At 41.8% G+C, this 12,001-nt stretch overlaps 1 protein-coding gene across 1 annotated transcript in view; it reads right to left on the bottom strand.

Moving 5' to 3' along the window:
- Positions 1-12,001, bottom strand: part of RFX7 (regulatory factor X7) — a 124,759-nt gene that overhangs the window by 24,257 nt on the left and 88,501 nt on the right. The window contains exon 3 of the mRNA XM_083183858.1: positions 1,271-1,353. Within this exon, the coding sequence (XP_083039984.1) occupies positions 1,271-1,353 (83 nt within the window). The remainder of the gene's footprint in view (positions 1-1,270; positions 1,354-12,001) is intronic.

The raw sequence follows: 12,001 nt of genomic DNA, 5'->3' as shown, positions 1-12,001 counted from the left end.
GTACATTATATTTCTAGAATAAGGTTACTCTTTTATACAATCATATTTATCTGGGGTGAGGAGGAAGGTGCTATTTCAACTCTCTAGCCAGGGAATGAACACTGATTATGCCAAGTGAAAAGTTAGGTACTTGCGTATTATCATGATAATACAGGAGGCAGCACTGGGAACAGGGTGGTGTGCTTTATACTTACCCTCCTCTGTGTATTTTTAGGGCTCCAGAGCCACTTATGTAGTTTACGTAGCCAGAATAGTGCTGTATTAGTATTCTGAATACACCACTATGTAAACTACGTAATGGGCGCCCTGATAATACTCAAGTACCAGTTAGGTTATTATGCAGTAGGGAAGAGAAGCCTAAACGGATGCCTTGAATCAACCACTAGTGTGGCAAGTGGTGACATTAAACATGCTACCGAGAAATTAATAACTACAGTATAGATACTTTTGGATCTTTAGGTTGGGACTATTATCTGCTATTCTTGTAGATGTAATAATCATCGATAATAAAAAAAAAAAAATCGATGCGACTGGCATAAAGCCTGAATCTGTTATTTGCCGTTGTTTAACCCTGTGAGCGCCAATTAAATTAGTCAAAATAGGTATGAAAACTGCCAAGCAAACATTGTTATTCATCATCATGACCTGTAATGTTTACCGAATATAGGAAATATAATATTTTTTTACACAACACTATTTATTTGAATTTATATAACAAACGTGAGTGACGCTGGCATTTTAAGTGGATATCTTGAACATCTCTCACAGAGATGTTGGCATTCAAAGGGGTAATATCTGGTGGTAGCTTTTTTCCATACTCACAGTGGTGAAAAAATGTATATCTGACATAGGGTCTCTTGTACGACTATATTATATGTTTGATCACTTGTCCGTGCAGCCTCCGCTATTTTGGGAAGTCTGGACAAGGTGACCAACCTGTAGCACATCATTTTGTTTTGGCTGGTCATAGTTTGGTGGCCCTGAGAGTTATGGTGAATGATCACATCCACCCCCGTCTCTCAGGGGCAGGGATAGATCACAAAAATGTTAACAATTTGAGTCCAGATAAATTCTACAATCTAATCATTAAGGCCTGAATGTGCTAATTCCAATCTAGGTCTGTGTTCATTACACACACAAAAATCAGACATGAAGTAGTTTTTTTTTTTAATATACGGCACCGTTTTAATATTTGTTGCCTCCATACTGTGCTGCACCCAGCTCTTTCAGTGTGTCTCATTAGTATTATACCACAATTACATAGACAAACCTTTTCTCCACATTGCTAGGACCAGAAGGCAGTTGGAGGTAGAGGTAGAGTTTCTCAAGATCTGTAAACTTCTCAACTTCTTGCTACAAAAAAAAAAAGTATAAACACCTGATGCATAAGCATTCAAAGCATAGCATTTTAACAAGTACAATTGGCATATCAACAGCAGGGAAACCCTCCATGTCATTTTATAAATCTTGTCAAATGCAAACAAGAACTAAAAGATAATGTGTATACTGTATTTAATTGTGACATCTGCTTTCTGAAATCTAACACCGGCATGACAACGGAGAACAATATTCTGTAACCCTGGAAAGATTGTCCAGAAAGCAATGTTATTTTGTATGGAATCTTTGCACGAGATTGAACAGCTAGTGACGCAACATTGCCAGCCATTTGATAGACATGCAAGTAGCATCTGACAGGCTAGTATGGTGACTGCTTGTTGTACAACATGTTTTTATTCGCTTTAGAGAGCTGCAATATTTTCCTTCACGAACAAGCTTTAAACCATCACAATCTATCGGCTAACAGATTTAGAATACTGCTGGCTGTTTATGTATTTGGCAGGAAGATACAAAAAGTTGTCCAAATCCAATGAATGAGATACAGTATTCAAGAAAAACAAAGCATCGCGTCCTACGCACACTTTACTTTCTTGATCTGAACAATTTTATTATCCTATTTGCTGAAAACAACATATTGGCTTTTACTTAATTTGTTTACATTTTATTAAGTTCGACAGTCCTTCAGTTTAACCATAATGTGGGCACTTCGGCTCAGCAAGCCAATTCTTGCTTATGGGACAACCTTTCCCATTTAATAGCATTACTATTTTTATACATAGTACAGATCCATTTTCTCCCATCAGTGGTATCACCCCACTGAAGAACCACAGGTCGCCTTAGTCGATTATAAACAGGATGCAAGATTTTCTGGGTCAGGTACTTCCTAAATTGAGAAGATTAGGAATAAAATTCTGAATTGTCCAGGAACCTCCAGATTTAAAGCAAGCCCTTCCAGACTTCCAAGAGAACAGGCAATTCATCTGTAGCGTAATACCCCCATCTCCCCCCACAAATAATAGGAGTGTGGCTGTAATGCAAATCCTGAATGGATCTGCCCACAAGGGATATGGTCACTATGTTGAAATGCATGAAGGTCGACATGAGTTTATGTCGATGGGACCATTAGGTAGACACAAGCATCATAGGTCATCATGGGGAAGGCCGATCGGCAAAAGGTCGACATGGGGTTTTTCACTTTTTGAGATCCAACATGTGCCAACAGGTGGTATTTCATGCCCTACCATCCACTAGGCTTGTCGACCTAATGCTTGTTGACTAGTTGTTGTCTATCCAATGATCCATACCCACCCAAAACAGCATTTGGCTTGTACATATATTGGTGAAAAGCAGGGGTGCAACTAGTGAGGCTGGTGGGAAATGTTCACAGGAAATGGAGCGGTGTCAGGTACTTATACCCCTTTCACACTGAGAGCCGGGTCACACCCAGGAATGTGTTCCAGGATGAATCCCATGACACAACCAAGGAAGGTCTCCTTTCACACTGCACTTAGACCAGGGATCAACCTGGGACAGTCCGGTTTACAATGATACTGGGAAGTCCTTGCAAATACATATGTGTGTAATTATTAATAGTTTTGTTTTACCAGTATTTACATTTACCAGCTTTCATTTATGTTTTTATTTTCTCTGGGAGTTTTTCAGATTGTACATTTTATTGTAATTTATACTGAGTGGCCAAATTATTATGACCACTTGATACTTAGAGGGATATTCAATCACTGGCGAGCATCTCCTTGGGGGGGATCTTAATCAAGGCGCAACTGCGAAGGTCTCTGAACTAACTGTTCACCGCACAATACACTGTATAGGCTATGGAAGCCAACGACAGGTTCGAAAGCCACTACTGTCTGCCTTGAACAAGATCAGACATTCCCAGCTCACAAATGAGTACAAGGATTGGACAGTAGATGACTGTAAAAAGGCCATGTGGTCCAATGAATCGCGTTTTCAATTACTCCATGCAGATGGCAGGGTGCAAATATGGAGAAAACAGCACGAAAGCATGGACCCCAACTACATTGCCACAACACTTCAAGCTGGTGGAGGCAATATTATGGTTTGGGGGAGGTTTTTTATGGGTCCTTTGATTCCTGTGGAACAACGTCTGAATGGCCATGGGTATTTGAGTGTTATCGCAGATCAAGCACATCCTGGTATGTTAATGGTGTACCCTGCCGGGGATGGAAACTTCCAGCAGGACAATGCTCCCTGTCACAAAGCTGGCATTGTCCGCAGATGATTCGAAGAGCATGACATAGACTTTAGCTTGCTTAGTTGGCCTGCACAATCACCAGATCTTAATCCGATTGAGAATCTTTGGGATGAGATCGAACGAGCCATCAGGCAGCTGTATCCAGTACCATCAAATCTTAAGGAATTCGAAAGTGAAGTTCATCGGCTATGGTCTCAAATTCCTCGTACCATCTACCAACATCTCAGAGTCCATGCAGTATTAAGGGCAAAAGGTGGCCCAACATTGTATTGAGGGGGTGGTCATAATAATTTGGCCACTCAGTGTATATATTATACTATATCATATTTTACCATCCAAGCGGGCATAAAGTTATAGTATAATGCCGAGTGTAGCATAACCTAAAAGTGAAAAGAGCACATCAACATTTTCTATGGCGACCTTTCCCAGGTCAGGTTATTGATTGTGTTGACCTTTTATTTATTTACAGTTTCTTATATAGCGCAGCAGATTCCGTACACTATTTACAATAGTAGACAGTAATAAAACAAACTGGGTAACAACAGACAGACTTGGAGGTAGGCGAGCCCTGCTGCAAGCTTACAATCTATAGACTTTTCATGTGCCCATCTTCTGCCTGTTGACCAAAAGTGGTAGACCATTTGACTGTCTACCTAATAATCCTTAACCATTATAAAATTAAAATGTGGGAATATATAGAAGTTCTGTAAGTACTAATCTTTATCAATTCTTAGTTTTCATTGATTAGAGTAGCAAACCCTCTGGTTAAATTATGTTCTAACTTTGACAATAGGAGTGTAAGTCAGCATAAACGGACCATTCTCCCACATTGACAACCATAGTAACTTTGCCTAAAAAGGGTATTTTGCTACTCTGGACATCCGAATGTTCTCCTCTGCAGACATAGTCAGTCAAACAACTTTTGCTCTGAAAGGTAATCCGAATAATAGGTCGACAAACATAATGTCCACAGTTAAATGGTTAACACATTGAAAAGGTCAACTTTTTTTTAAATGGGGATCCCTGCCATGAAATCTACAATTTGACCCCAAAGAAAACATTAAAACTCATGTTGACCTTTTCATGTGTCAACCTTTTGGGGTGGACTGAGACAATGTCAACCTTTTTATTGTCCTAATTTACCACACACACTAAAGGAAGGCCACACTTCCTAACAATCAAAAAGGTGTCAAGCAGTTCCATAAATAAAATAAAAAAAAAAGGGATTCCACATTGCTCTATTGCAGTGGTAGCCAACCCTAGCCCTCGAGAGCTACCAACAGTTCACATTTTCCAGACAACCTAGCTGCTGCACAGCTGCACTCATTAATCACTGACACATTTTAAAAGATACACAGATGGAGCTAATTAGCTCACTTGTGATTCTGTGAGGAGACCTGCAAAACATGCACGGTTGGTAGCTCTCGAGGACTAGGGTTGGCTACCCCAGCTCTATTGCATACTCAAACCCAACTTCAGATTTATAAACTGTTTGAACATATTACTTGGTTCATGCATAGACAAATGACTAATGAAATTAAAGTGTCTTGAGGTGATATTTAGCTCTATTTCCCTATTTGGAGAGATTGATGTATTCCTTTGAGCATTATTTGATACGGTCTATTATACTGTGAGAGTTATGTCCTCAGTCCATTGCTCTCGTTATTGGTGCCTCCGATCTACCTCGGCTTGCTCAGTGTGTATGCGCAAGATCACACTACTCTAGTGAGCACTGTCCCTGCTGATGGGAGAGGAAAACGCCAGCCCAGGGCTGGGGAAGAGGAACAAAGCGTTTTTTTTTTACAGGAAATATGTTGTCTGAGCCGCTAAAAAGTGGCTTTCTGGGGGCAGCGGCACCCAGCACTAAGTTGCGGGCTTTCCATAGCGCTGTTTTTACATTTGTAAAAACATTAAAGTACGTAGTTAAAGGAGCACTATGTGTATAAAGCACATAGCACACCTTCATACTTCCCTCGAGGGTTCAACCCTCTCCCCTTGTGTCCAAAGTATCAGCCAAGTTATGAACAGGAGCTGTAGGCTGGCTCTTGGGCACAGAGGGAGGGAATGTGGAAGACAGTGTGGGAGCTTAGGTCACAGCAGGAGCGGAGGAAGCATATGAAAAAACAACTTGGGGAAGCATGTCTTACAGCCAGAAGAAGCCAGGCAGCACTGGTTGGTGAATTCTATTACACACCCTGCACTTAAGGCCCCCATACACTATGCGATTTTGGACTGATTCCACGTGATTTGAGCACTTGGGCCGATAAATGGTGTGAAATCAGCCCAAAATCGCATGTATTTGACATTTGATCCGATCTCCGATGCGCATTGGACCGGATCAGGAGGTCGGACCTCCTGCAGCGGGCGGGCAGCGGGGGCTCTTAAATGAGTGGTGGGGGCTGCCGTGAGGAAGAAGTCCAGCCACGGCGGTGATCATCAGCTTTCTATCACTATGTGCACTGCAGCGGTCGGGCGGTGGTGGTAATCAGATCAGTGCTGGGGCGGGCGGTGATGACCTGATCATCAGTGTCCACTGTCCAGCGCCGTAGCTGGCGGGCATCAGCGGCAATTACAACTTTAAAATAACATGTCAAATGACTGCCCGGCTAATGATTGGCTGAGATAGAGTACTCTCAGTCAATCAGTGGCCTCCCTTCGTGGCCGCTGATTGGCTGAGAGTGCTCTATCTAAGCCAATGAAAAAAGCCGGAGAGTCATTTGACACATTATTTTAAAGATGTAATAGCCGCCGCTGTGGCGCTGGACAGTGGACACTGATGATCTGGTCACCGCCGCCCGCCCCAGCACTGATCTGATTACGGCTGCGGCCACACGGCTTCCTCCTCAGCCGGCCACTCACTTGAGAGCCGCCACCGCCGCCTGTCCCCACTACTCCTCACCGCCCTGCAGCTCCCAGTTATTTTTTTTTTGCATGCGATTTATCACATGTAAAAAATGGCACATCAAGTCCTAAATTGTATGTGGGCCTTCCAGGGAGCTGCCGGGTGGCTCGGAGGAGAATTGGGTCCGACTTATTCTTAGGACAAGTCGGCCTAATGTATGGGGGCCTTTAGACATAGTACAAGAAGATTTGGAAGGATCCACATTAACTGTATAGAGCTGATGTTTGAGCTGTGCAAACACCCGAGAGATAAAGGGATGTATATAGCTATATATGGATATAGCTAGATAGATGGATATAGCTAGATAGATGGATATAGCTAGATAGATAAAAATATGGACCAAATTACTCCTGTGTGTGCTGATGATTTCATAACAAAGTGAAAGCTATTTTTTGAGGCACACTGGTCTGTTTCAAACTTGATGGATATGGAGAGAGCTGTGAAGACAGATTGGAAGTAGGAGCAGTTTGTGGGTTAAAACTGTCACAGCTCAAAGTGAAATTGCATTGCGAAGAAGTAATTTTGATGGGCTTTTAACTAGTACTTCATATTAGTTAGTAGCCAGAGAGGTGCACAAAATGCTAAGGACTATATATTAAAGTAAGCAAAATATGTACATATACATACACCTAGATTTTGGAATAGGTCATAAACGTAAATTATTTTTTTTCTACACCCACTTCTTAAATGAAGACTATGGATTTTATTTGCAAATCTATTTAAGAGTTGAATTATCTATTCAAAACCAGATTTAAGCAAAAGGCACTCAAAAAAACAATATAAGAAATAACTTAAGAACTGTAGCTGAGAGGAATCTGATTTTCTGTTTGGCTTTACATTGTTTATTCTGTACAGTTTGAATATCCCTATCCAAAATGCTCAGGACCAAAAGCATTTTGGATAACTGATCATTCTGTATTTCAGAATATTTTTATATTTCAAGGAGGATAGGACTGATGTGTGAACACAAAATGCATTGATGTTGTATAAACACATGAAATACACACAAATATATTTTATTAAACAAGGTTGCAAAATATGAAACAAAGTGTGTACTATCTCAGGCACTGAATTTGAATGCTAAACTATAATTTTCTTGAACATATTAAGTGGCAGTTACATATCATTACCCTAGTAGTGCCAGTTACATATCAGGGTTCGCAAATACTCGCTATAGCGAGTATTTTACCCACTTTGGAGCACCAGGGACTCCTTTTTTATGAATGGCTGGGTCCCCTGGGACCCGCTCCGCCCATTTCGGCGTACACGCCGTGTTAATATGTGTGACAAGGGCAGAGGGATCGGTTCCCCCTCAGTTGTAAGCGTGACTTACGGCTGCTTCACACATCTGCTGGGCGCGAAAATTAAAGGGTCCCTTGTCACCGCAGAGTCTTAGGCAGCAGTGCACGGAAGCCGCGTAAGCTGGCTCCTGCACTGTGCCTCATCAACAGACGGCTGGAGCCAACGCTAGAAGCAGCTGCTCAGTAGGGGAACAGAGCTGCGGCTGGTGTGAGGACGGAGCACGAGAAACTGAAACCAGCATTGGCGGCCAGAACCATGGAGGTGTGACCGTGATGACGGAGCAGACCCGGGCAGGAAGTATAGGTAAGAGGGGTGCGTGGTCCATTTAGCAGGCTGCTTGGCTGTGTCATGTAAGGGGATTTATTGCTAGCAGGACTCGGGCTGCAGACTTCCCTCCTACCTCGCGGTGCTGCTCTCTTGTGTGTCACTGTCACCTCCTCCAGGCTCTGAGTGCTGGCTGTTAATGGCCCACTTGTCCCCTCCTCCCCTCACTGCACGACTGGCAGAGAGGCTGCAGCTCGCCAATTTACTCTTAACAGGCAGAGCTGCCTGTAGGAGAGGAGCCTATAGACTCTGCTGGGATTTCACTAACCCTATCCCTCCTGTTCCTGCTGCCATTACTTTTAATTTTGTTCTAGAAACAATGGACAGGGGCAGAATCCTGATTGGTGCAGCACAGGTGTCACTATTCCGACATTATGCCTTTTTCCAGTATATGTGTATCTTGCTTTATGTGAGTGGGCAAATTGCCAATTGATACCCCCCCCCCCCCCCACCCAATAGCCACAGTTTTGGGGTGCTCAAATCTATGTTTGCTTACCAAAAAAAAAAAATAGGCTCAGGCTGGCCCTTGTCTCGGGGTATATGCCATATGGAGGAGAAGAGGAGGCTTCTGTATGTGCCATGCTGGGGAAGGGGAGAGGAGGCTCTATTCCGTTGGGACCCAGAAAAGGTCAAGTAGGACCCCGATTTTTGTAAGTGAGGGGTCCCAGGGACCCATCATTTTTGGGAGTTTTCGCAATCACTGCATATCATGCCCCAGTAGTGCCAGTTACAGATGTCCCCAGTAGTGCTTTTGGAAGAAAAAAATGAACTGTGTGTTCACACATGGATCCCGTTCTCAAGATACCTCATTGAAATATAAAAAAATACCAGTTCCAAGCATTTTGGATAAAGAATACTCAATCTGTATTCTCACTACTTATTGATTGAAATTGCAAGATTAATTAACACCAAGTGTGAGTATGGCTCCAGGCAATAGCGTTTCTCCGCCTGCCAATCAATCGTCAGCTTCCTCAAAAGACAACAGTCTGCAAGTCTGATTAATACCACTTTCACACTTTGAAACTGTATTTAAAACGGGTCTGAGCCTTCACATTGCAGTAGATTACCATTTTAAATACCATTCACATCAGTCAACCGATTTAATCCCCTGAAAACGTTTCAAGGCAGAATACAGGGGACAGCCTATCACAGGTGATTTTACTAAATACAGTTTCAGAGCCATTCTCACTGCATAAAAACCAGCTCTGAAACATGTAGGACTCTGCTTTTTAAACTTTTGAAACACCGGTTATCTTTAACAGGTAAATAAAACCCCTTTCCCACTGCAGCCTTAAACGTTTTAAAATGGAAAAAAAACGGCAATATACCGTTAACAAGTGCAGTGTGAAAGGGGTATCAGAGTTGTACACAATGCTAATATTTAGATTTGTGTGATTATTGGGCAACCATAGTTACTCAGGATTTCAACAATCAAATGATATGTGACCAATGCTGCAACTTTGTACGTAGATGTTGGCTTGGTGAAGCTCCATGCGGGCATCTCAATACTTATACCGGCCACTGTTTGAATAATTTCACACAGTATCTGTGTATGGGATGACAGCCCCTAATCAGTTTACAATTCTGACTCAGGTTTTGCATTTCACAATTCACACTTTGTTTTTCTATACTCAATATTTGATCTTTTCGTCTTGTTCTAATGATCTAGTTATCTGTATAATTACTGTTACTGTGTGCCAATTATTTAGGTGTTAACACTCCTTTTTACTCCGTTTTATTCGCCTGTGGAGTTCAGTTATCTTAATTTAAATTATCATGGAAGTCCTAATTCTCACATGCAAATAGGACATATGATCTTTCTCAACCATGCACATACTTGTGTTGTTTCCCTTGTTCTTTCGCCACCCTATCCAGATTCTCCTACCCTCTTCCTCTATTCCAATTCCCCTAGCTCTATTGCGCCTGCGGCATTACAGAGACCCTGCGCCCCTCTGAAAATGGCCACTGCCATTGAGAAGACTCGCTAGAAGTAATCCTGTACCTCTATTGGCTGTCTACTTTTTTGCGATGGGCATCTTTTGAGGGACGCTGGGTCTTTAATGCGGTCAGAGACTCTGTGCCTCTGTAGTGCTGAAATCCCCCCGGGCAACGAGCATTTAACCCCCTATGGCAGCAAGAATGTAACCCCCCCCCCCCCACCAATGAGCATTTAAACCCCTAGGGCAGCAAGCATGTGTTCCCCCTGGCAGAGACCATTTAACTTCCTATGGCAAAGAGCATGCAAGCCCCCTTGGCAACATGTATGATGTAATCCCCTGGCAATGAGATTGTAGGTAAGTGGTACTTGCGTTCCTAAAAATGCGAATAATCGCATTTAATCACAAAAAATTGAATGCGACTAATCACGATTCAAAATTTAAATTGTTGCCCACCACTATTATGTCGCTGCCGGAGGTAAGCCGCTGGCCAGCCCCATCAGCAGCCCGTGTGTACAGCCTAATAGACACTGCAGTGTCTAGCAAGAACATTCTTGCCTGAAGTGTCTATTTGGCAGGCGAAATCGATGCTGCGTAGCCGCGCATCGCTACCGCCAGCTGTGTGCACAAGTGACGATTCAGGGACACATTCAAATATGAATATGTAGTTAAAATTGCTTAGATGAATCGCCCCGTGTGTACACGGCTTAACTCCTATGGCAATCTGGCAATATTCTCCCTGAGGGGCAGATTTATTAAGCTTGGCGAAGTGATAAAGTGTCTGTTTTTTTATTACCAGCCAATCAGCTACTAACTGTGAAGCTACAGGCTTGGTTTGAAAAATGACAGGTGGGAGCTGACGGGCTATATCGGTGAAAAATGTCGGAGCAACAAAAGTTTTTTTGCACCTTTACAAATCCAAAAGTGCCGCCTGACTACTTCCCATTATATATCTATATATATCTAGATATATCTCTATATCCACACACACACACGTCTATATGAAACTTCATATTGTAATTATTAATAGGAAATTGTTCTGAACATATACATTTCTCTTCATACATTTATTTTTACTTGAAACCTACTGATTAACTGCAGCTTTGAAAAGATAGTCCTTTAAAAAGGAAAGCAATTACAATATGTAGTTTTACCATCCAATTTAGATTTCATCTGTTGAGCATCATCAATTAGACTGCTCAGCACATTACAACTTCTAGGCACCAAGATATTATGAAATGGAGGTTCATAATCTACAAGGATAATCCTGCATATATGCAGAATAGCTTAATCTCTGTCTAGACTGAGATTATGATGGATAATGCCAAAGTACAAGAGGGAAATTAGAAGTGTATCAAAGACAGATGTGTAAAAATAAAAAAATTTGTATTTTTATTTTTTTTTCTTACTTTTAGAAACAACTCTTTCCCCATGTATGGCTCTTTATGTATTTTTTTTGTTTCTAAATGGAAAATGTTTTACAGTAATGCTGGGTAGACCCACTATACGAGTTGTTACTAGTTCAATTGTTGTTTTCCTAGATCTCTCCATTCCTAAAGTAGCAGCTTAGTCAAAGTACTTAGATAAAGCTCTATCTAGCGGCCTGGATGCTTGGACTAGCATACTGATAACCATTTGGTCACACGTATATATTAGATTTTGTCACCCCAAGAGATAACCATCAGGGATAAAGCATTTTTAACAGTATAAAATCAGTGATAAGTTACTATTTTAATGGGGGTTAGCCACGATTTAAAGAAAGCAGGATTATACTGGATGATTATTTGTTTTAGCTCTGAAGTATACAACTAGGGAAGCACAGTCCCTTTTTTCCATGATGCCGCTGGCTTTCTTTTTTTGAAGAACTCATTCAATAAATTAAGTAGACATGTCAAACAAATGTGCATGGAACAAGTGACATGAAACACGTGTGAAACTTAACAAAATGCTAAATTGCTTGAAAGT

This window comes from Crinia signifera, chromosome 4 (genome assembly GCF_055691185.1).
Source record: "Crinia signifera chromosome 4, ASM5569118v1, whole genome shotgun sequence".
NCBI lineage: Eukaryota > Metazoa > Chordata > Amphibia > Anura > Myobatrachidae > Crinia > Crinia signifera.
This window is presented reverse-complemented; position numbering and strand designations above follow the sequence as displayed.